The sequence below is a fragment of the Botrytis sinoallii genome (genome assembly GCF_014898435.1).
Source record: "Botrytis sinoallii strain Bc 23 chromosome Unknown BSIN_012, whole genome shotgun sequence".
In the NCBI taxonomy this organism is placed as follows: Eukaryota; Fungi; Ascomycota; class Leotiomycetes; order Helotiales; family Sclerotiniaceae; genus Botrytis; species Botrytis sinoallii.
In genome coordinates, this window is record NW_024066039.1 from 832422 (window position 1) to 857054 (window position 24633).

General features: G+C 44.2%; 10 protein-coding genes across 10 annotated transcripts; 5 read left to right on the forward strand and 5 right to left on the reverse strand.

Moving 5' to 3' along the window:
* Positions 1 to 280: 280 nt before the first annotated feature.
* EAF02_007264 (uncharacterized protein) lies at positions 281 to 3109 on the forward strand (the record flags this gene model as incomplete). The annotated part of the gene is made up of 1 exon (XM_038903312.1): positions 281 to 3109. One exon carries the CDS (start codon positions 281 to 283, stop codon positions 3107 to 3109), a length of 2829 nt encoding a protein of 942 aa, XP_038756791.1.
* A 969-nt stretch (positions 3110 to 4078) lies between these two features.
* On the reverse strand, positions 4079 to 6901 carry EAF02_007265 (uncharacterized protein; the record flags this gene model as incomplete). The annotated part of the gene is made up of 5 exons (XM_038903313.1): positions 4079 to 4621; positions 4672 to 5301; positions 5350 to 6447; positions 6496 to 6570; positions 6785 to 6901. 5 exons carry the CDS (start codon positions 6899 to 6901, stop codon positions 4079 to 4081), a joined length of 2463 nt encoding a protein of 820 aa, XP_038756792.1.
* A 340-nt stretch (positions 6902 to 7241) lies between these two features.
* EAF02_007266 (uncharacterized protein) lies at positions 7242 to 8679 on the reverse strand (the record flags this gene model as incomplete). Its single annotated transcript, XM_038903314.1, has 4 exons — positions 7242 to 8222; positions 8273 to 8322; positions 8376 to 8584; positions 8641 to 8679. 4 exons carry the CDS (start codon positions 8677 to 8679, stop codon positions 8191 to 8193), a joined length of 330 nt encoding a protein of 109 aa, XP_038756793.1. The 3' UTR covers positions 7242 to 8190.
* A 304-nt stretch (positions 8680 to 8983) lies between these two features.
* EAF02_007267 (uncharacterized protein) lies at positions 8984 to 10307 on the forward strand (the record flags this gene model as incomplete). The annotated part of the gene is made up of 3 exons (XM_038903315.1): positions 8984 to 9100; positions 9148 to 9757; positions 9814 to 10307. The coding sequence occupies 3 exons, from the start codon at positions 8984 to 8986 to the stop codon at positions 10305 to 10307; spliced, it is 1221 nt and encodes a 406-aa protein (XP_038756794.1).
* Positions 10308 to 11178: 871 nt separating this feature from the next.
* EAF02_007268 (uncharacterized protein) lies at positions 11179 to 12282 on the forward strand (the record flags this gene model as incomplete). Its single annotated transcript, XM_038903316.1, has 3 exons — positions 11179 to 11194; positions 11390 to 11636; positions 11715 to 12282. The coding sequence occupies 3 exons, from the start codon at positions 11179 to 11181 to the stop codon at positions 12280 to 12282; spliced, it is 831 nt and encodes a 276-aa protein (XP_038756795.1).
* Positions 12283 to 12492: 210 nt separating this feature from the next.
* On the reverse strand, positions 12493 to 13146 carry EAF02_007269 (uncharacterized protein; the record flags this gene model as incomplete). Its single annotated transcript, XM_038903317.1, has 3 exons — positions 12493 to 12746; positions 12865 to 12994; positions 13117 to 13146. The coding sequence occupies 3 exons, from the start codon at positions 13144 to 13146 to the stop codon at positions 12493 to 12495; spliced, it is 414 nt and encodes a 137-aa protein (XP_038756796.1).
* A 909-nt stretch (positions 13147 to 14055) lies between these two features.
* Positions 14056 to 17639, forward strand: EAF02_007270 (uncharacterized protein; the record flags this gene model as incomplete). Its single annotated transcript, XM_038903318.1, has 2 exons — positions 14056 to 14094; positions 14190 to 17639. The coding sequence occupies 2 exons, from the start codon at positions 14056 to 14058 to the stop codon at positions 17637 to 17639; spliced, it is 3489 nt and encodes a 1162-aa protein (XP_038756797.1).
* A 980-nt stretch (positions 17640 to 18619) lies between these two features.
* EAF02_007271 (uncharacterized protein) lies at positions 18620 to 19675 on the reverse strand (the record flags this gene model as incomplete). Its single annotated transcript, XM_038903319.1, has 1 exon — positions 18620 to 19675. One exon carries the CDS (start codon positions 19673 to 19675, stop codon positions 18620 to 18622), a length of 1056 nt encoding a protein of 351 aa, XP_038756798.1.
* A 565-nt stretch (positions 19676 to 20240) lies between these two features.
* Positions 20241 to 21000, forward strand: EAF02_007272 (uncharacterized protein; the record flags this gene model as incomplete). The annotated part of the gene is made up of 3 exons (XM_038903320.1): positions 20241 to 20262; positions 20326 to 20384; positions 20440 to 21000. 3 exons carry the CDS (start codon positions 20241 to 20243, stop codon positions 20998 to 21000), a joined length of 642 nt encoding a protein of 213 aa, XP_038756799.1.
* A 561-nt stretch (positions 21001 to 21561) lies between these two features.
* EAF02_007273 (uncharacterized protein) lies at positions 21562 to 24112 on the reverse strand (the record flags this gene model as incomplete). The annotated part of the gene is made up of 6 exons (XM_038903321.1): positions 21562 to 21679; positions 21772 to 23676; positions 23739 to 23753; positions 23785 to 23860; positions 23915 to 23938; positions 23998 to 24112. The coding sequence occupies 6 exons, from the start codon at positions 24110 to 24112 to the stop codon at positions 21562 to 21564; spliced, it is 2253 nt and encodes a 750-aa protein (XP_038756800.1).
* Between the last annotated feature and the right edge of the window lie 521 nt (positions 24113 to 24633).

Sequence of the window (24633 nt, forward strand, 5' to 3'; positions counted from 1 at the left end):
ATGGTAAAGTAAACAAAATTGGATGAGGAGTTATTGTACCGGTCTGACAGTTCTATAAGGAATTGGCTATAGGTCGAATTAAGCACAGATTACATAATAATCGTTCAGTCATGTGACTCAAGATAAGATAAGCTTTAATGTTTGATGTTGCATTGCTTAAATGCATTTCAAGATTGAGATTTCATTCGATCCTCTAGGCAACTATCACGTCGACCCACCATACTTCAGGCTTTTTGATGAGTAAGGTTATGTTTCCCGGTAAGAAGATATTGTTGCCGTCATGGCACCTCCAGCTAAGAGACGGAAGCGCAATGTCATTGAATCCTCTCCCCATTCCTCTGATAACGAGGACAATGAATCGATTCAGGTGAACAAGTTCAAAAGTCGATTGAGTAGTTTGGCACATTCTCCTCCACCAAGATCGAGCTCTTCTGAGCCTGCCCCAAAGTCTATGTCGCAATCCAGTAATTCCACGAGATCTTCTTCTTTTTTGAAACCTCCAACAAAAGCGACCATTCAACCTCCCAATGCTGCCTCGATCCACTTACCAAATCATCGCAAGAAGTCCATTACAAAGAGTCCCAGTACAAGTCCAGAGAAACCAAGAAGTAGAAGAAAAGTTGAGGAGAAGCGGCAGAATGCAGATATTAATACACTGTTTGCAAGGCAATCACAGAGGCAGCAGGCACAAACGGAAGGCGAGACGATACCTAAACAAAGAATTAAGGTTCTCAATTCGAGAGATATTCGACAGGAGGCTGATTTGCTAGATGATTTAATATCAGATGATGACGATGTTGGAGAGAGTCGAGCGCAAGCAACTAGCATTGTTGGGCAAGCCGCCAAACGGGGAATTGGAAAGAGCGTATTCACAAATTCAGGTACAAACACACCCAGCGCTAGTCAGAGATTTGTAAGACCGTCTCAGGGTTCCATAATAGAACGTGTGGCCGAGGAAGAGGATATACGACCTTGGGCTGAACGCTTTGGGCCAAATAATCTGGAAGAGCTTGGAGTTCACAAGAAGAAAGTAATTGATGTTCGAACCTGGCTTGATAATGTTATAGGAGGGCAGATGAGACAGCGGTTATTGATCTTGAAGGGTGCTGCCGGAACCGGTAAGACGACGACAGTACAGCTGTTAGCTAAAGATATGGGGTGTGATGTTCTAGAATGGAGGAACCCTGTTGGAACAATCGCTTCCTCAGACGGCTTTCAGTCAATGGCTGCACAATTTGAGGAGTTCATGGATCGGGGTGGAAAATTTGGTCAACTAGATTTATTTTCCGACGACCTTGGAGATACTCCAGCAAAAGCAGAAGTAAAACCGTTGGATCGAAGGAAGCAAATTATACTAGTCGAAGAATTTCCAAACACTTTCACACGTTCTTCGAGTGCCTTGCAATCATTTCGATCTGCGATACTTCAATACCTTGCCTCTAATACTCCTCCTCTCTCAATGCCATACAATCCTAAAGCTAAAAGTGATCCTATCACTCCTGTGGTAATGATTGTATCAGAAACATTGCTTACAACAACCTCGGCGTCTGCAGACAGCTTCACTGCTCATCGTCTTCTTGGGCCAGAGATTCTTCAGCATCCGGGAGTAGGAGTGATAGAATTCAATGCTATTGCCCCGACCATATTAGCAAAAGCTCTCGAGACGGTGGTACAAAAAGAGTCGAGAAAATCAGGCAGGAAAAAGACACCAGGACCTCAGGTATTGAAAAAGCTTGGCGAGGCAGGCGATATCAGAAGTGCAATTGGCTCTCTGGAGTTTATGTGTTTAAGAGGAGATGTCGATGACTGGGGAGGCAAAGTTGTTTTTGGCAAGGGAAAGAAAACAAGCAAAGATACATCTTTGACAAAAATGGAAGAAGAGTCGTTGGAACTGATCACGCGTCGAGAAGCTAGCTTGGGAATCTTCCACGCCGTCGGAAAAGTTGTTTACAACAAGCGCGAAGGAAAGGTATCAGACGATGTGGAATCTTTGCCACACTTCATATCCCATCACTCTCGCCCCAAGAAATCTGAAGTAGGCATAAACGAGCTTATCGACGAGACTGGCACCGACACACCAACCTTCATTGCTGCCCTTCATGAGAATTACATCCTTTCATGCGAAGCACCACCTTCTTCCTTCGAATTCTCATCACTCGATCATGTAAATGGTTGCATCGATGCCCTCTCTGACAGTGACCTCCTCTGTCCCTCTTGGGACGGTTCTCTCCAATCTTCCGGCTTCGGTGGCGGCATTACAGGAACCGGAGGCGACATTCTCCGCCAAGACGAAATGTCCTTTCAAATTGCCGTCCGCGGTATTCTCTTCTCACTCCCTCACCCCGTATCCCGAAAAGCACCCGCCGCGGCCGGATTCAGAACTGGCAAAACAGGCGATGCACATAAAATGTTCTATCCCACCAGTCTCAAACTCTGGCGCATGAAAGAGGAAATGGAAAGCACATTAGATCTCTGGGTTACACGGTTGATGAAAGGAGAAATTGATCCTACGAATACCCATTCGTCAAGTATTACATCTGGCGCTGCAGCATTCGCTCGTCCAAAAGCTGGCATAGTCGAAAGCTGGAAAATCAAAAACGCCGCTCCACTGCCCTCACAATCAAAATCAAAATCCAAGCCCAACACCCCAAAAGAAGAAGACAACCAACCGCTCCTCACCCTCGGCGTCTCCGCTCGTACAGAAATGCTCCTCGAGCGCCTCCCCTACATGATCCAAATCACCAAATCCAGATCCACCCCCCACCAATCCCGCAACCCCTTCTCCTCCTCCGCTTCCACCATCACAAACTTCCAAACCAACCCCCTTCTCGCCTCCCTCTCCAAAATAACAACCTTCACCGGCATCGGTCCCGCGCAAACCTCCGATGATCCCGCCTCCCTTTCCGACGACGAATCTCCCGACCCCAATTCTGAAAATTGGGCCACCGATAAACCAAATGGTGATGGTATGGGTACACCTCGGAAGAAGAAGCGAGGTGGAAACATGGGGATCATGATGAAGAAAGGGATTGGTAGTCAGAGAGCAATGCCTGTGCAGCAATTGGAGCAGAAATTTGTTTTGAGCGATGATGATATTGAGGATGATTGAAATCTGGATTGGGAGTGATGTTTGGAAGGTGTGATAATCACGGAGGTCTTGGGTGGTACACTTGAGGTGTTGATGGATGAAGGGCATGTATTTTTATGACCGGGGGCGAGATAGTTTGGCGTTTACTTCTTTGTACTGTACCTCCAAAATTAGGATTAAGATCGAGTTTTCACGGTGTTTCGTTTCTTTTACTAGTTGTCATTCCCCAAAATATCAAGCTGCTTATCTCTATACACTGCATTCTTAGTGAACATGTATAACTGCCTGAATGATTTCGACCAAAGGCTTTATATTTACTAATGAGTGACTATATAACAAAGCTCTAGGTGTTTCTTTGGTTGTTTAAGTACAAGCAGAAAAAGCACAATGAAGTATATGAGTATGATCAAACCTCTCCACCACATTAATTTCTACCACACCGAAACATTTTTATCTGACAAAAAAGAAGGGAGAGACAGTGTACCCGATCTGAGAACAAACACTAAAGCGGAGTAAACCTCCACACAATGGATGATTCAAAAGTCGATAAAAAGAGAAGATTTTGGCGATAACAGCCTCGAAAATATATCACCTCTCGCATAACATAATGCAAAAGTAGTAACTATGATCTGTCCAAAGTACTGAAGATAATCCTCAGCTTAGGATGACTCGTTATGGTAGAATAGCTTTTCGAAGATAATGTTGATTAAACAGAATGAACATGTCGTAATTCGACGAAGGGAAATCCCAATTTACAGCGAGAGTGTGGACAATACAAGCTTGACTTTGTATCTGCTGAATGATGTAGAACCAGTGTAAGGTGTCCATAGATATGAGAGACTGAAAACCGGAAAACAAAAGGCCCCGGAGGATATGTTGTACTGTTATCTTGGTTGCATAAAATCTTGTCTTTGTGAAGATCGTATGAAGACCTGAACACAAAAGGCAATATGACAAAGCAGGAAAAGCAAATGATGAGTTGTAGGTAACTTAGCGGTAGGCACCACCGTATCGAACGTTGGTTGGTGGCATACGTGGTGGTGGAGCGCTGCTGATTGTAGGGCCAGAGCCTGGGCCTGGACGAGTTTGAAGGGCAGGGTTGGTGCAGAGCATACCAACTCGGGAGCCGAATTTCGAACCACGAAGAGAGACCATGTGCTTGCGAATATGGGAAGCAACAATTTCCCGATGTTGTGGGTTGGAGTGCTGCAAAATGTATTGGATCAAGTAATTGCCATATTGATCACTGGCAATATCAATCAAAGGAATGCGGGGACGATCGAGGCGACCTTCACAGACACGATCAAGGTAACGACCAAGAAAGTCGACACCGCCAATCTTGAGACACTTTTCGACAACCTTGGAAGCAAATTGATCCATGCTGTATTCGGAAGCGTAGCGGATAACATGGTCAATAGCCCGGCTGCGATCAGCTGGTGCTCCATGCTCGCAGATATGTTGAATACACCAATTACCGAACTGTCCATGGGCGACAATGTCAATGCTAGCAAGGACTTCTTCAATACAAGGACGCTGTGGTACAATTAGTCCCAATCCGATATGAGGTGAATATACAGACATACCTTGTCTTCTTCCAGGCAGTTCTCGAAGATATTCTGAACAACCAAACTGCCAGTCTCACCAAGAGCGACCTCATGCCACATACCACGAAGAGCTTCATTGACGTACTTCATGATCTGAGGTGGAGACTCAGTCCAGCGAAGTTCAAACAACTTCTGCCAGACATGGCAAGCGTATCTATGAATGACAGTTTCTGGAATTCTACGGAGCAGTTCATGGACCATAATAGCCTTGTAATCTTCTGGAACAGAATCAAAAGCCTTTTGGACAACATGGCAACCAAAAGCATCCATAGAGAGATTGAGAGTATTGCCACGTATAGCCTCTGCGATCTTGATGACTTGCTCTGGAGTACCGTGCTCGAAGCATCGTTGAACCAAGAAGTTTCCAAAGCGATTGACCATTAGAGGATAAGCCTGGGCAACAATAGCCTCGACAATATCATATTTCTGCTCAGTTGTACCAACCTTGAGCTTCTGTTGCAAGAAGATCGAAGCTTGCTGATCATTATTGCAAACAATCTTGTCAACAATATACTTCCAGTTACAGTTGACGGTTCTGTCCAGAAGACGACGATAGTTCAATGGCTCGGTGGTTGGTAGATAAGTTTGGTGACCTTCATTAGCAACCGACTGAAGATGAGTTAGTGAATGTTGCCTAATCAATCGATTGATGCCTACCTCAGTCTTCCATGTTCCACTTGCTGAAGTGAACTCTGGTGCATGTGGCGAAAGAGGTGTGCCTATTGGCTGAGGCTGGTAGCCTGAGTACATTCCACTTCCCATGTTCATACCCATGTTCATCTGATTGCCCAGTGGAGTTGGGATTCCCCCCATTGATCCGTAAGCACTTGAAGCTGGTGTAAAACCTTCAAAGGAACTTGAGCTGCTCGAGTAAGGAATGGAACCTAGATTACGATTGTTATTGAATCTGTTGCCATTGTTACGACGGACTCCAGCACCGGGCATTGCCATATCATGCTCGTATCTCTCGCCACGAAAGGCATTTGGAGGTGGTCCACCAAATGCCATGTTTGGCTCAACGAATGGTTGATTGCAACCACTACGACCCATCCATTGTCCAGAAGTATGTGGATCAGAAGGTTGAAAGGAAGGCATTGGTGGAGCATTCGAAAAATTTGGTTTATTGTTGCCCCAAATAGCCCGAGTACGGTTGTAGCCACTTGCGGAAAGAGCATCACTATGGTCCGAATGTGCATCTTCCTGGTTGGCCCAGGAGCTTTCACGAGTGACGTGAGGACGAAAATGATTTGGAGGGATACCGGCAGAGGGGTCAGAAACATTTCCGAGAGGAAAGTCGGCTTCAGAAACACTACCAATAGCTTGGTCAATAGTGTGCTTTGTGATACGGTTTTGTGCAAGCTCTTGGTCCATGCGTGCAATTCTTCCTTTTGCAGCCTCCAACTCAATCTTGAGACGTAGAACCTCTTCAGCACTAGGCTGATTATCCCCATCACCACGACTCTGAGGACGAGTAGTTGGAGCAGTTGTCGCTGTGCCAGAGTCAAAATTTTCCGTAGCAGGTGTGATTGGGACAGAGGTAGGAGCAGAACAGTAGTCGAGGGTTCTTGAATTGTTCGAGCTATAGTCATCTGAATTCCTCAAAGCTTCATGCTGGCGATTGAGAACCGCTTGTTGCTCCGAAAGCTTGGCCAATAATTTATCGACAGGATTTGGCGAGTTGTCGAAAGTGGGACATTGGAACGAAGGAGCAGTGGTAGTAGGGGCAATGAAAGTCTCGTGGCTTAACTTCATCTTCTGTATCCGTTAGTATGCATTAAAGTATTGAGTGGATGAGATTTTTACCTTAGGAGCAGCTTGGTTGCCCAACTTGTTTGTAGAAAGAGCTGTAGCGGCCTTCTTGAGAGTATTAGCATTGTCCTGAATAATATTGGTCAGTAAGATATGCGAGATATTTAGAAAATGAGATTGCATAGACGGCGTTTGATTGGAAGGTAAGCAGCAAGGACTCTGCTAGTGAGCTCACTCAAGAAGAAATGGTCAAATTTTATTAGAAGGGGGTGGGTGTCAGATGCACAGAAATGGCAATCAATAAGGAAAAGGACGGGAAGAATTGAAGAAGATGCAAACTCACCATTCTTGTTGTTAGTTTATCAACAGCATCGTCACCGAATCCAGGGTTTTCATGGCTGCTACGATCAATTGTACGACGAAGGGTTGGCGATCCATTGGAAGCGACTGAGGAAGCCATGTTGCTTGTGAGATATCTTGATGAGTGGCTTTGAAAGGAAAGTAACGATCCAATGCAGATTGTGCAGACTGAATAGATCGGAAACGATTGTTGAATGGCTCACTCGTAGATGAGTTGAAAGTAGATGAAGAGAAATGAAGGTATTGAAGATCAAGAAAACAAATAAGAGTCGTAGCTCTATGGGAGAATTAGATAGAGAAGTAACGTCTATCCTTGGCAGCTGCTCTATCCTTTTTATCAAATGGCATGCAAAAAAATGAAAGTATAATCCACTATATTTGGAATTGAGGTTTAGAGAAAGAATGAAGGTCCCGTCGTTGTTGGAGAAAGAAAAAAAAGGGTCGAAAGTGATTTTGTGCGGGTGTTCGGCAAGCTTTATATTCACTCAGAGAATCTTACACTCACCTCACTCTATCGTCTCGCATATTTCAACTCTAAAGTCTTTTTATGATTGGATGGGCAGATTTTTTCATCGATCAAATAAATATGAGACGCAAGTAGAGTAAGAGGCTCTATGAAAGAGGAAAGAAATTCAAGTATTGCAAGAGAGAAAATCCAGAAAGCTCGATGAATACAAAGTTCCAGCATGGTCGCTCTTGCCCCTTCATTTCTGTACTAGTACCGCTCAAATTCCCTCATGAATAACTTCTCTGAAAGAATCTTAACTACTTCCAAAGTTTACAGGCGATGAATCTAAATTACCTTTCGGGCTGAAGTATCAAACCAAGATTTGTTGCGAGAATACCGTCTGCCCATGATGGTCATATAAGGAAATAGCAACTTGTATAGAATTGTAGAAAGTACGACAGATCGTTATGTCCTCTGATCATGCCTAAAGATGGTGGTAGATATGAATAGTACTTAACACATATGACCCTCTTTGATTATGTATACTTCCACGTTGAATAGAAAGATATCATATATGGCTCAAACTTTCATCATGGCCTTGAAAGTCTAAGCCATAAGCTGACAGGGAGGGATTTGAAGTCGAAATCGGCGTAATCTCAATACTTCATAGCCATGGAAGGAGCTAGTTGATTCCAAGGCTGCAATCACTTGCAGTATTGTGACTTCTAGCCGAGATTTAAATGCTTTCAGGAGCAATGTATGCAGATTCATAATAATCTTTCTCATTTGACTGAGCTTCTGCAATTTGCGTTCAAGGTCCTGGCAATAGTTCAGGAAACCCTCCACCAAGCCCCGTCCCAAGAGCTGAGCCCAAACGCCAGTAATGCTACAGTTGTAAAATGCTGTACAAGTTTTGTTCAGGATATAACGCTTATCCTCATCTACCTCTTCTTTCCCTTGAACTTCTTGGAATCTGAGTAAATTTGTTAGTAAATGCCATCATGCCCGCAGTGGACCACATACCTTCTGCCGTCCTCTTCTTTTTTGGTGCTCCCTTTCCTCTAGCTTTCAGACTACATTACTGTTAGTAGGAGTTTCCAGACACTGATCTAGATGATACACATACATTGTAATATGTTCAAATCTATCTTCCTCAGCATCATCATAGGTCTCGACGTCATATTCGTCATAAGCTTTCTGCAGATCCTTGATTGTAGCCATCTTTCGTGGGTAGTATGCAGCCAACGCCGGTCCCTTTAATCTTTGTCGAAGAATCTTGTTTCCTGTTCGAAGTCTATCAGGATTGAATGTGGTTGAGAAGATCCGGCATTGGACCTGTACAACTGAGATTAGTCCTGAGTTCCCGGCTTTAATATTATATAGACCAATACCTTCATCAATTCCAGCACTCTCGACTTCGCGACCGACATGTTTATTGGTGATATAGGCTTGGATTTGCTCTTCAAATCTAGTTGTTCATCAATTCTATAGATTTTAGCGGCCCTTTCCGGGATTTCGGGCCTTGATTGATCCGGGTATCACGTGCCATCCTCGAAGTTCTGGTTCGCGACTTTCAAATCTTCTACTTTGTCGATTGTTGACGATTTTTTTCGGTTTTTGATGGAATAATCTGAACCCATTTTTTTCATTGATCGATTAAATCATCTTTCAGCAATTTCCTCTTCATTTCATTGAGATTTACTGTGAACAATTACTTGTCCTTCAAGCATTGTAATGGTGCATGCATCCGACTCAGAAGCAAATTTGGGAAACCCAGTCAAGTTAGAAATGACATCTAAACGTCCATTTCCCTTCGAGAATGTCAGCGGTAAGGAGCACAAGAAAAGAAACGTAAGTCAAAACTCTTAAATACATCCACACTCTAATTCAAATATCAGATCAATTCTTTATCGCATAAGAAAATCTCCCAATTATTGGGTGCATTAGAAGAACTTCTTGGGGAAGACGATGTGGGCGAAGTTGAGGCCTTAATGGGTGGTGCAGCATTTTCGGGAGCAACCGAACTTCGTAGTACACTACGAGACCAAGTGCAGTCAGACTTGAATAATACCAGCCATAGTGGTTCTGGGGACTCTAAGGTTGAAAGTTCATCTCAAGAACCTGTCATTGGAAACCCGGGGACAATATTAACAGCTCTACAAATTACACCATGGACTTTGTCTTCCATTCCATCAAAACTTCCGCCCCTTCCAGAAGTGTATGATCCTACTCTCGAGCTGGCTTCGTTCACTCACCATGGCCGTACTAATGGTAGCGTTACTGATTTAAGCTATGAACGCCTAGAATGGATAGGAGATGCATATATCTACATCATTTCTACCCTTCTCATATCACAGACATTCCCTGCCTTACTGCCTGGAAAATGCTCCCAACTTCGTGAAAGACTCGTCAAAAATGTCACTTTGGCTGATTTCGCACGAAAATATGGTTTCGAAAAGCGCGCGAAATTGCCAGAAGATATTCTTCACCCTATGAAGAACGGAAAAAGTCAAAGCAATGGGAGATATTTTTTGAGGCATATGTTGCAGCTATCGTGCTCTCAGATCCGGAAAATGGAGTTTCACGTGCATCAGAATGGCTAAAGAGTCTCTGGGCCATGGTATTGTCGAAAGAAATCCAACAAGAAGAGCGGAATGAGGATAAATTGGATAGCCCCTTATGGAGATTAAGAGGAAATGTTGACCATGTCCAGACCAAAACTAAAAGCGTGCTTAATCCCAAAGAGAAATTACAAAAGGCCCTCAGTTCGAAAGTCAGTAAATTGACATATAAGGATATTGGAACAGCCAAGAAGGACAAGAATACTAAACTCGCAGTGTTTACAGTGGGCGTTTTTCTTAACGGATGGGGTGAAGTTGACAAGCAGATTGGGTTTGGAAGTGCCAATGGCAAGAAAGAAGCCGGCTTCAAAGCCGCGGAGATGGCGTTGAACAACAAGAAGATGATGGCCAAGTACTTGGAAAAGAAGAAGATCTACGATGCACAACAGGAAAGAGAAAGAATTGCGCTTCAAAAACAAGAAGAAAATCGATCATGATCAACAACTACAAAAGGAAAATTATGACCTCTAAGTCAGGTGGTCAGTAAGGGTTCTCATCTTGAGGGACATTGATAGACAAATAAGGATTGCTTGGATTGCAGCGGTCAACATGAATTCGGGTTCATTGCAGTGCATCTCTTTAGAAGTTACTTGTTGGCAGAGAATAGATACCCAAGAATTAAGTTTTCAGATAGGACACGAAATAATTAACATAGCCGCCTCTTCATGAGCTACCTGTGTGAAGGCGTTCATGAGGTGTTCGAATGCATCCATCATACATACTTTCAGCGACCTTGGATCCATTCTCAAGCAATCAACTAATGTGTGTTATCATTTTACTGGTTGTTCCCCTTGCGCTGAAAACATCATTGTGGATCATTGAGTGAAAACCCTCGAGAATCCTTACAAACACTTGTCAATTGACACTTCTACATGTCTCATATTCCCGTCTCTCAGGAACTGCGATATATTCTGTTCTTCAATATTGTCACTCAAAGCAACCTTTCACAACATATACAAAGTCCCCGAGTCAGGGGTGTGAGTAACGATCTCAAGGTAAGATTACTAGCGCGGTCCTTTCCGGCACCGCTGATCCTTGTAATTTCTCTATTTCCTCGAGCCTCGGTTGGTCATTGCAGGTACAAACGCGAAAAGATGCGCATGATTATCATTTAATATTTGCATTTCCTTTCATTTCAGATCTCCCACTTTGCTATCTAGAATAATATTCCTTTACTTTTTGAAACATTTGGTCCAAGTTTGTGAAGATCGCATTTCCTGGCCGAGAATCAAGTCATTGATTTATAACATTGGGCTGGGACATTTTGTGCTGAATAGATGAGAGAGGGAGGAACGCTCTGGAGATAAGATGGCGGATTCTGTGGGTAAGTAATGCGCTGTCGGTTTCCTGATGACGATACATATCTGCCCTATCCTACCAAATCTGCCCTGAACTGCTGCAGAGATTCCCAATTGTACAAGTCTGACTCTGCCCAAAATGCCAGACCGAGTATCGTCCACGCGCTCAACACAGTAAAAAAGATACCCAAGACTGGAGCATCGCGGCCCGCCTCCTGCAGATCGATTACGTCTCTATGGATTGTACAAACAGGCTATGGAGGGGGATGTGGATGGTGTCATGATGCGGCCGAGTTCTAGGGGTGAGGGTGAAGATGGGGAGGCGGGACTACAGGGAGAAGAATTAAAGAGGGAAAGGGATAAATGGGATGCGTGGGATGCGCAGAGAGGGGTCAGTAGAACAGAAGCGAAGAGGAGGTATATTGAAGCGTTGATTGATACCATGCATAAGTATGCCAGTACTACTGCGTAAGTCATGGATCTCCTGCCTTTGGAGCGCAATCCGAGGGGGTTGAGAATAAGCTAATTTCAGATGTGGCAATGCAGAGATGCGAGAGAATTGGTTGCGGAATTAGAGTTTGTCTGGGATCAAATTAAAAATAATACTCCATCATCCACGGGATCTTCGCCCGGCCATCGCGTGCCATCGTATACGACTCAACCGAGACAATATCTAGAACCAGTGTCAGGGACTGACGGCGCAATGAGAGTATTGAGTCCAATGAGCCAGGACGATGAGGCGGAAAGGGAATCTGAGAGACGATTGGGACGCAATGGTGAAGATGAAGAGGTATATACCGACGGCAAAAACAACAAGACGAAATGGAGGAAGAGTGTGGAACAAGCGCTAGTGAAGATGACAGCTGAGATCGCAGCATTGAGAGAGCAGATTGCTACGGGAAGAGAATACCAGGGCAAGAAGTCAAGGTCTCCAAGAAAATGGCTGGCTTGGTTTATATGGATCGCCATCAAACATCTTCTGGTGGACATGGCGCTATTAGGTCTCATTCTATTATGGATGAGACGAAAGAAGGACAGGAGAGTGGAGGATCTCGTAAGAGAAGGACTGAGGATTGGGAGGGAATACGTGAGGAAAGTCTTACCTTCTCGGTGATAAGAGATCGATATTTGAAAACTTATAACTTTATAATAAACGACCAAGAGCGAATACAATTGTCGGACGTTCTCGCTTCACATTGGACGACACAATATTCAGAAATCGGTCAAAGACTCCTTACTAAAGATTGAATTATATTATACCCATCAAAAAATTCCAATACATATATCACCACGATCTATCAAGTCGCTCTTCGCACAGAGGTATCTACGAAGGCATACCCTCCATCTGCGCGGCACCAGGAATCTCGGAAAGCCACTTCACCCTCTCCTTAACAAACAATTCCCCCTTTGGAACATTCTCATTCGGCCAATTATCATCATCCAAAACGCCAGCTTTGAGAATTACTTGGTTGGGGAAAGAATCACCGGTGCGGTAGAGAGTTGTGCCACAATCACCGCAGAAGTGGGAAGTGACTTGATTGCCGGAATCGGCTTTCTTGCTGATAGTCTTGGGGTTTCCTGGAGGTGTTAAATGGTGGACTTGTGGGATTGGATATGAGTGCAAAAGGGAAAGAGGGGAAGAACGGGGAAATGGGTGGGGAATGGGAAAACGCTGGAAGGCATGGGAAATACAAACCAGATTCAAGTTTGAATTGTCCTTCGGGTAATACGATGTTGTTACTATAAGTAGCACCTGTAATCTTTCGACAATCGGTACAGTGGCATAGGAGATGGGCTCCTGGCTCGCCGGTGTAGCTTATGCGGATCTATGAGATTTTCGCAGTCAGCATACATGGAATAAGACGGCGGTGGGCGGTTGTGTAATATATATATTGTAATCTTATAATGACCTGAGGCAGATAGGTATTGGGAGGGAGGGGCAAAATACCGCATAACAGAAACATCCTCCTGATGGCATTTTCGAATTAATGGTATATTGCAGTTGAGAAAGGTTAGACGTAGTGTTGAGTAGTTAATAAGATGATTGTAGATATGGATTGCTGGCTGTCTGTTTAAGAAACGATATATATATACCTCCTCCTTCCCCTACCAAACCCATAATATCAAAGTTCCAAAACATGAATACAAATCATCCACTGCCTTGTTCCGCTCATCCTGAGCTCGGCAGCAATACTATCAAGACAATGGGGGGCGGTAGAGGTCAAAACTCGAGCTAAGGGGTGCGGAACAGATGAAGCTAGGCGTTAATATTCCTTTCTTCCGAGACGGGAGATCTTCTGTGGAGTCTAGCGGTGCATATTTGGAATGAGATTTGGAGGGATGTGAAATGGCAATTTGGCAGTTGGTGAGATGGGATGGGGTGGACTATTAGATGTTATCTGATATTATGATATTGGATGAAAGGAGGAGGAGAAAGGATGGATTCACTGGGTTGGAGTCTCTGGTAGATACCCAATTAACAGAAAACAACAAAAGTGAATTTCGATTTTTAAAAATCTTTGGTAATATAATAAAAAGTTAGTACAGAGTGAATCAAAACCACTTTCATGTTCAATTAATAGACAAATTCAATACCTGCAAGAACAACAATGATAGATAGCAAACTTGATCGAACAAAGCGCATCGGCAATTCTTTGGCCCCTCTATCTTCCTTCCCACAACTGAAATTTATTATCCCCAGGTACAGAGTAACCTTAACTCACCACAAAATTCTAGTCCTGAACACAGCGTTTCGGCGTTATCCAGAGTTACCCAGCGATTCCTGGAGTTTAAAGAAAACCGTCAAAGCATAGAGATCAATGGTCGAGCATATCTGTGTAAGAATTCCAGGCTTTCTATTGGAATAGTTCCAAGCCCGCGTTTCACGATGGGTCAAACTTCGGACTTAGGAACGCGTCCACGAGATGTAAGTTGAAACCTCACGTTCACACGTGATATTGATTACATTCCTACTCCTCTCCTTACTTGATCTTCATTTTCGTATTTCATATTTACCTTCAGAGAGTGAAGACTAATAAATTATCAGACGCCTCTGGATACCCGCAATCAACGCTTCAATCTTTGTCGCTTTCAACGGATTCCCAACTGGACCCCCTGCACCCACTGATCGCGAAACTAAGATCAAGAATCTCAAACGGCATAATCGTCTTGTTCGTGCGAATATTGTTAAAAGCTTTCGTGGCTGAGAAAGAGAGGCTGTTAGAAAAGTTTAAAGACGATGTTGCGAAGCAGAAGGATGCTATTGCAAGAGGAAGAGCTAATCGAGTCGTAATTTCGATCAAGCAGGATGCGAGGGAGAGGAAGAATGGAAGGGAACTTGAAGATCTCTCGTGGTTGAGAGGTCCAAAATGGTTGTTAGAATTGCAAGCACAGGATAGGAGGAGTGGAGTCAATGAAGTTTCCCCACAGGAACTGCAGAATAGGGATAGGCGATTGAGGAAGGAAATGGAGGGGCATAAGAGTGAAGAGTACGAGTGGAATTCTAAGGATTTCCGCGGCTCTGCTCCTGAGAGTGAGACTGAGGAAGATATAGATGGTAGTAGGGATAGCGAAGGAGATGTTGTGATGGGAGGATTGGATTCATCGAGTGTGTCGCCCACAGAACTCAGTACTCCGTCTAACACGACGGCACTTTTTGAGCTCGAACAAAAGCTGGACCAAGACCTTCAGCGATTATTGAAAAAGGGGATCAAGAAGATAAAGGAGTACGATGCTCATGCGGAAAATTCCTTGACACAATTTAAAGACAAATTGGCGCAGGATATTATCAATGGCCTTGGATTGGACACAACGGAGGGTGAACCATTGAAGTACACAGGGTCGAAAACCAATCTACCAACTCCATCCGGGCCTCATGTGGGTATACTGAAAAAGAAGTCTGTTTCGATGCAAACTCCTATGGATTCACCAGCGAATATTCCGAAGAAATCAGTATCGATTCAGACTCCATTGGAGGGCGGGGCTGATTGTGGTAGTACTTCGAAGAAGTCGGTATCAACCCAACCTTCAAAAGAGAATGGTGGTAGTCCTTCAAAGAAACCTGTATCAATTCAAATACCATCCAAAACTCAGAATGGAGTTTCGGGAAGATCACTTGTACAAAGTCCAATGGATATTACTGGTAGCGCTTCGAAGAAAGTCCGTCTTGACGATCCCTTCTGGACTGGCCCTTCAAGTTCAAGTTCAAGTTCAAGTTCAACTCCGCTATCCATGAATACTCCAACCAGTGCACAGAGCCAGGTTTCTTTCCCGATGAATGCTCCTACGGGACCAGCAAAGTCCAGGCGTCCCTCAAATTCTTCGAGTGGGCCTCCTACTCCCAATGCACCAAATGTTCCGACAAGTCCGGCAAATCTTAAACATTCCAGGCGTCCATCAAGCTCGTCGACTCGACCGCAGAGTCCCAATATGTCGACCTTCCTCGCCGGCTCTGCGAATGCCAATTCATCTACACCTCGTCTTTCTCATTCTCGAAGTGCGCCAAAGGACTCTCCTTCTCCTCGTCGGCCATCTAATGCTGGTCTGCGAGGTGGTTTAGCTTCGCCGTCAATGGTCTCCACACCAGCGACAGATTCTAAAAGCACTGATTCTCACACTGGTAAAAGTTTCATATCATCATTCAACTGGCTTCCGGAGCTTGATGATCGATTTGATCTAAAAACTCTAATCGGGGATGAGATTGAAATCATTAAACATGAATCAAGGGACGACTATGTTGCATTTAACAAGACTTCGGGAAAGACGGGTCGTATCGATATCAAACATTTCATGCAGGACATCGAGCCCATCGGACTGCTTGGTTCAACTTTCATATCTTCAAGCCGATATGTTCCAAAATCTTACAACAACTTTTATGATTTAGAGATTGATCATGGTGATGAAGTCAAAATCACGTCGCATCACTCCGCCGATGCATTTGTAGGCTTCAATATGAGAACAAAAAGGGCGGGAATTTTGAACGCGAAATATTATCTGAAGGATATTGAAGACGCCGAACTTGGTAACAAAATCGCCACGCGATTTGGTCCAAGTTACAACGATAAAGACGATCCTCCTATTTCACATATCGGTAAAACCTTCAGAGCAACAGATACCCAGAGCCCAAAACATCCCAAAGATGTGGCTACTTTAAATATTAGAATTGGCGATAAGATTGAAATTACCAATTATACCAATGGAAACACTTTTGTGGGTTTCAACAAGAGGTCAAAAGAAAAAGGGCAATTCAATATGGACACTTTCTGGAAGGATATCGAGAAATCTAGTCTTGACCTTATTAGCGGACCATCCACATCCAAGAAAAACTCCCAAAACAGCAAGCATGTACACGTTGGCAAAACTTTCATTGCATCACACGACTATTATCCACGTAGTGATGCAGCTGATGACCTGCCCATAAGATATGGTGATGCTATTGAACTTGTCAGACATGACTTTGGTGACATATTTGAAGGATATAATACCAGAACAGATAGGATGGGGCTAGTCAATATCTTCTACTTCAAGAAAGACATCAATTCTGTTGGTAAAACTGGAGAATCTTTCTCAGCAACAGGGTCTCGACGTTCCGAAAATTACTCATATGATATTGGTATTCCACAGACTGACGGTAACAACGACTCCGAGTATTATCCCCAAATCAACCCCGCTGCACATGTTGGCAAAATTTTCATCTCATCACACTCTTGGCTTCCTAATAATGGCATTGATCTAGCAATACGTCTTGGCGATGCTATTGAAATTATCAACGACAATTTTGAGGGAAACTATGAGGGTTACAATACCAGAACTAAGAAGTATGGCCGATTTCAAGCCAGATACTTTCAGAAGGATATCGATGCTCTTGACTATATTGGAAAGATTTTCACAGCCACAAGCAGCCTATACGATCCGGATTTCAATGCCCTACAGATTAATTTTGGTGATGCCATTGAAATCACGAACGTCATAGGCCGAGATCTGTACACGGGAAACAACCTAAGCACCGGGCAATTGGGAGGCAAGTTCTACATTGATCAATTTCGAGAAGATGCCAAACGTGGTCATTATGCTGGTATCGATGAAAACCGAGGAAACGACGAACATCGCCACTTTGCTGGTGAAATCCCGGGCGACCATTCCGCTCATGAACCTCGAGATAATGATTCACCTGACAATTACATCAACAAAGTCTTCACAGCAACAAGTAGCCAAAGTCCTCGCGGACCTTCAGACCTCGTCACGCTATCCATCTCCATAGGTGACATGATTGCAATCAACAAATTCGTCTCCGGCTCCACGTTTCGCTGCTTCAATATTACGACTGACAAAACTGGACATGTCAAAATGGATAATTACTGGAAGGATATTGAGGCTAATCGGAGATTGAGAGATGCCATGGATGATAATTCGCCTGCTAGTCGAATCTCTACACCAGGTAACTTGGGGGGTGCTGTACACCAACAGCAATAGCAGCAAGAACAATCGGATAAGATTGAATTCACCATTAAAGGGGTTTCGCGAAACTTATCGCGTGGCAGGGGATCTTTCTAGCGAAGTGAATTGTACGATAAAGCGAGAAATGGGAAGAGAGATGGGGATTGGAATGAAAAGCATGGTGCATTTGACCAGGGGAGATGTACATATTTGGGTCAGAAATGGAGTTTTAGAACTGTGGTTCCTTCTCGAGGAAGAATGTTCGAAATGGGATTGGGGCGTCAAAAGTCTTTGACTTTCGGTTTAGAAGACAGCGGGTGGATTTTGTGGTGTTTTGCGTTGCATTGCATTGCGTTGCATGTGTGGGGGAATTTGATCGTATATCTCGAGAGTAGAGTAGGGGGTTTATAGATATCTAGATACTTAGATATTGAGATATCGAGTGAGATTTTTGCTCGCTTCTTTTCTCGTGGATGGATTGTTCATCTCTGGACTTTTATTAGTCCTTCGATGGAGGAATATTGATGGTGAGCGGGTGTGGATTTTAGTGGTTGGTAGACTAACTGACTGGCTGACTGGTTTATAATTTGGAGATGGTGAGTGTATAGATTTAGGTTTCTTGACGATAAACCTCATATGCTTCAGTATAGACTTGATTGGGATTGTTGATTTGTGACCCATGGCTTCAGAGGGTGAGATGAAGCAGGGGGCTTTGTCTTAGAAATATCAATCAGCTTGACTGTCATTGCATTGGATCTTGAACAAATAGTGCATGCAAAGCATTTCTGTGAAAGATTCTAGAGGAATGACTTCTTGATCCTATGAAACTCAATATTCGGAAGTCAAATTTAATAAATTAGTCTATCGATTATTTAAATTAATACCAGACACTATGTGCATTACTTTAAAAAATGTGCTACGCTTTAAAAACTGCTCAACTCTTAAAATCCAATCATCCTGAACGCCTTCGCTTAGAAAAACATGCACCCAACTCAACCATAAAACTATCCATATGCTCAAGCAGACCCTTCACCCGCACTTCCTCCCTCACCACCACTCTGTTCCCTCACCTTCCTCATTCTCTCCTCCGCAGCCTTCGCCAAAACCTCCCTCCTACTCATTCCCTGTCGCGAGGCCGCTCCCAAATTCGTCCCCGTACTTTCCGCGCCCCCCGAACCCCCAATCCCCAGTACAAATTCCCCTCCACTCCACCCCCCATGATCACCCACTTCCTCTCTACTATAATACTCCTCTTCCCCCAGCGCATGGCCTCCACTCCTCCAATCATTGCCCTCCACCTCCTTCTCAATCTCCTTGCACAGATTCCAAAAATTCCGATCATGCGGTCCCCAGACGTTATGCGCCAATTCGTGACAGAGCGTCTTGCGAATAGTTTTATAATCTCGATATCCATCATACGCATCTGTTCTCAGACGTAATTCAATCACCTCCCCTTGATTTCTATTCAAACCCAAAGTGCGCGATGTACCTTCATGATTCGAAACCGTATGTTCGATGGGATTCATTTCCGTAAGCAGAGGAACAGTGAATTTATGTTTGCGCATCGCGGCTTTGATGCCCGCGTCATCTTTCAGGCGTTGCAGAAATTGGAGAGATTTCGAGGGATTGGGGAGGTACGGAAGCGGACGCAGGGTTTGGAATGTGTATTGTGCTTCTTCTTGCTCGCGCTTCCAGTCTCGAGTTTTGTAGGCGGAGACTTTTTGCGCGGGACGGGTGGAGGGGCCATTAACGCTGCGCGAGGCGGCGAGTGCGCCGGCGGCAACGGAGGTTGCTTCGGCAATGGTGCTACCCATGAGGGTTATCTTTTTGTCGGCGAGGGATGTTATTGGGAGGGAAGGGTCCTTGAAGGGGAGTTTTAGAAGACCGAGTTTGGAGACCATGAGTTTTTGGTTTTGAGGGGGGATGGAGAGGGTGGTTGAAATGGAATCTGAAAGGTCGGTGATGGTTGCTGTGGGGGGTAGAGAGAAGATGTGAGGTTTGCCATGATGAGTGATGGATATGGAAACTAGATCTTGAGGATTAGTAGACATATCGTCGTTGTTGGTATCCATGATCTCTGCGATTTCCAAATCTTATAGTTTTGTAATTCACAGCACAATGCGAATGAATAGCACGACTGCAATAGATACCCAGTATGTGTAGAAAGAATGTATTATTGTATTGGAAGCTAAATAATATACATAGTTTATGTTAATACAGTAGTAATCATAAGTAGAACTTTCTAGGCAAAAAACCGCTTCGTAATCTCAGACGTCTTGCCACAAAAGTAAGCTAAAGATTACATAATCCACAGCCGTCCTTTGCCAAGCTTTCCGATCCGCCGCCGCCAATAACCTTACTTCATCATCCCTGGCCTGGTTGGTACCTTATTACAAGGCTAAATCGAGACTCAGAGTTAGCACTTAGCTAAGCTTCAAGTTGCGTGTCCTCAATCCCGTCCATCAACTACAACGACAACTGTGCGATTGAATGTGCTATATCAATTGATTTATTGATTTCAATTGTTTTGTTTGATTCTTGACTCGGTTCTATATCTCTTTTCTTTGAACCTTTGGGTCTTGAAACAAAGTATCTGCGATTGCGCATGTGTAGGGAAGCTCCCTTGACTTGCTCATCATGAATCTTTTTCGAATCCTGGGTATGTTATCCCCCAATTATCTTCGCACATTGAGATTCAAGAGCTGATTCATTGCGCTTGTAGGGGATTTCTCCCATCTGCTTTCAATCCTGATTCTCCTCCATAAAATGCACCAAACAAACGTACGTCTCCCGCCCTTTCCCCTCTCCACCCACCCAACCATCTAACCCCCTCCAGTCCTGCGCCGGTATATCCTTCAAGTCTCAAGCACTCTACCTCCTCGTCTACGTCACCCGCTACCTCGATCTCTTCTGGACCTTCACCGATTCCCTCTACAACACCACTTTCAAGCTTCTTTTCCTCTGCTCCTCCGGCTACACAATCTATCTAATGACCACCTCCTTCAAACCCACCCACGACCCCAATCTCGACACCTTCCGCGTGCAATATCTCCTCGGTGGTTCCCTCGTCCTCGCTTTCATCTACCCCTACGCCTATACCCCCTCTGAAATCCTCTGGGCCTTCAGCATCTGGCTTGAATCCGTCGCTATCCTCCCGCAACTCTTCCTGCTCCAGAGAACCGGAGAAGCCGAGACGATTACTGCGAATTATCTCTTCGCGTTGGGAAGTTACAGAGCATTATATATACCAAATTGGTTGTGGAGATATTTCCAAGAGAGCCACTGGGATGGAATTGCCGTGTTTGCGGGTGTGATCCAGACGGTTCTTTATTCGGATTTCTTTTGGATTTACTACACGAAGGTTATGAAGGGAAAGAGATTTACTTTGCCCGTATAAATTCCTTGGAGGGTTCTATTGCGTCCAAGCTTTATTTTACGAAAGCAGAGATCGACACAAGAGGAAAGAGGATGCGCAAACAAGTCAGTTCGCGAAGGAGGCGAAGACTCACAGCAGAAAAGGAAACACCTGTACGACAATTGGCTCTTTGTCAAATTGGAACCGCAGACAAAATGAGATACGATGAGCATGGTTTGGCGTTGAATGGAGACGGGTCTAGATTCTGCTCGAGGCATAGCAGGGTATGGAAATGAGGCTCAAGTTTTCTCCGGCAATTTTGTACAGTATTTGTAAAATGCATAGAGTATGTTCTCTGACCCATTGAAAGTGTAAACTAAGCCCTAAAGTGATTGAAAAGGTAAACGTATTGGTCTACTTCATGTCAATTCACAAGCTTCACATTATCGTGCATTCTATCCACCTCCCAAAACCCGGTAATAGACATCATCATTTTCTTAATTTGTCATTTTTTCATTTGACTGCCTACAACCCATATATACACAAACACCATCGTTTGACGCACGCAAGAAACCCAAATACAAAAACCCATCCAGATCAAGATCAAGGACCATAAGCGACTCTTCCACGAGGATTTTCGCTCGAATAGCCTGGGGCCAGGAAATTAGTTTCTGGGTTCCCTGTCTCCTTTGCTGCTGAACATCTGGCCATTGTTGGGGAACTGTATCTTGTGTTAGTTTTCGTGTCTCCGGTGATTGAGGGGCGAGAAGGGTGAGGGTGGGGAAAAGGGAAATAAGATGTGTGTGAACTAACCTTCTTGAAATGACGTCTGTGAAGTAAAAGTTATCAATAACCTTCTTCAAAGGTGCACCTGTTGGCTTGCTACCCTTGTTCTGATCTACCAATTGAACCTTGCTCAATTGTCTAAGAGCAACTGGTTCAACGACATCATAGCTAGCTAATGAAGGACTAATCTCTACCATACGATCACGCAGAGCAGCGACATCATCATATGGTAATGGAGCACCCAAGAATTCACTGACTGCTCGGATAATCTTCCAATCAGTTCTTGCGGCACCGGGTAATGAAGTGGCGGCACGGGTCATTTGTACACGTCCTTCGGTGTTGACATATGTTCCGGCCTTCTCGGTATATGCGGCACCTGGAAGAACGACATCGGCGATTTGAGCCCCACGATCACCGTGATGACCTTGGTAGACAACAAAGGCGTTCTTAGGGATATCAGCAGCATTAAATTCATCAGCACCAAGTAACCAAATAAATTTAGGCTTTGTCTCGGCAACAGCTTGGGAAGGTGTAGTGAAGCCAACTTCGAAAGCACCAGCTCTTGAGGCAGCACGTTGAAGAACGTTGTATCCATTCCACTCCTCAGTCAAGAAGTTCGAGGCGTGTTTCTCAACGAAGGTACCAACTGTCTCGTACATAGCCTTGGCATCAGCGTGGTCTGTGACACCTGAACCAACAATAATCATTGGTCTCTTGGCCTCTGCCAGCTTTTTACCGAAAGGTCCAGCCAGAGTCTCCTTCAAGGCGGCAGCATCAGTACCGAGATGCTCAAATTCGAAAGTTGATTCCCATGCTTCACCGACGACACCAATCTCAAGGTCAGAACGTAACCATTGTTTGCGGATACGAGCATTAAGACCAGCAGCTTCGTGTCTAGTGTTGCTTCCAACGATCAAAATAGCATCGGCTTCCTCTACACCCCAAATCTTAGAGTTGAACAAGTAATTCGAACGAACGTCGATTCCGTGTGGCATTGGGGCATTTCCAGATGGTTGATCAAGAGCCAAGTTCTCAGAGCCAAGCTTGTTGGCAAGATCCTTCATAGCAACCATAGATTCAGTCTCAATTAATTCTCCAGCAATAACTTTGAATTCGTTACCCTTTGGAGCAAAATCTTTGTATGCTGCACCAATCTCAACCAAAGCTTGCTCCCAGCTGACTGGAAGGAATTTTCCATCCTTCTTGATTAATGGGGTAGTGAGTCTTTGAGTTTTCAATCCATCACAGGCAAATCGTGTCTTATCGTTGATCCATTCCTCGTTGACATCGTCGTTTAATCTAGGGAGAATTCGCATAACCTCGAGACCTCTCGAATCGACTCGAATGTTTGATCCTAAGCCGTCCAATACATCAATAGATTCGGAGTGCTTCAATTCCCAAGGTCTAGCTCTGAAAGCGTATGGTTTTGATGTAAGAGCTCCAACAGGGCACAAATCTATAATATTTCCAGACATTTCGGAATCCAGGTTCTTCTCGAGGTATGTTCCAATTTGTAAATCGTTTCCACGTCCAGTCGATCCAAGTTCCGGTGCACCGGCAATATCGTTTGCGAATCGAATGCATCTTGTACATTGAATACATCTGTTCATCGAAGTCTTGATGAGGGGTCCAATATTTTTATCCTCAGAGGCACGCTTGCCACCAACTTCGTGGAATCGGCCACGATCAGCTCCATATCTCATAGATTGATCTTGCAAATCACACTCTCCTCCCTGGTCGCAAATAGGACAATCTAGCGGGTGGTTGGCCAATAAAAATTCCATAACTCCTTCTCGGGCTTTGTGTGTGAGGGGTGAACTGGTCTTGACGACCATGCCGGGCTGTACCGGCCATGCGCATGATGCAACTGGTTTTGGTGCTTTTTCGACTTCAACTAGACACATACGACAATTTCCAGCAATCATAAGCTTCCTATAGTAAAATATTCGGATCAGTGGGGTTCGTTCGTAATATGCGCAGTCGTGTCGACTTACTCATGATAGCAATATCTATGAAAGTGTTAGCAGAAAACTTCAGCACATAGATTTTCTATTAGAAGCTTGCCTTGGGACTGTGACTCCTGCCTTCTCACATGCTTGAATTAAAGCAGAACCAGCTGTGGCGTGTCAACAACTTTTTCCTATCTCAATTGTAATCATTCCCAGCATACCTTCTATAGAAACTTGTTTGCCATCTAGTATAGAAATTAGCCAAATCTTCTGTGATATCCTTCGCAGATCCAATGCCGCTTACCAACAGTGAGAGTAACCTCTGCCTGTCTTCTATTTGTAGTCGCGAATGTTCTTGCAACATATAAACTTTGTCTACTGCTTCGTAGAGCGGATCTCGATAACGTTGACCTCAGCATGGTGTGTATGTAGAATCTGGGTATGAAAAGAAGAAAGAAAGAAACTCCGCAGTACAAAAGAGGTGGCGAGGGAGACCCTTCAATTGATTAATTATCTACTTCTTTACCCCAAATTCATTTGAAGCTCTCGTCGTTCGGATGTAACTTGTTAGCGTATATCGTGGAATTTACTAATCCCGTTCCCCGTCATCATGATTGGTTCTCCCAAGATGACTAATATTTCACACTATAAAGTTCTTCACATTCGGAAATTTTTTAATCTTTTTCTTCTTCTCTTCTTCATTTAAATTGTAATGGACACTTTTATTGTGGGTGTACTTGAGTGAAGCAATTCACAATCAATCGAGTCTTCCTCTATCTTGTGTTCTAGAAGAACATATACTGAGCGCTGGAATGGATGCAAATGAAATCTTTTCTACAAAAAAGCTTTATGAATGCGCAACTTACCGCCGGCTGCTACATACTACTTGAAATTACCTATATTCTTGTGCGCCGTTGAGGAATCCAAATCGACAACATGA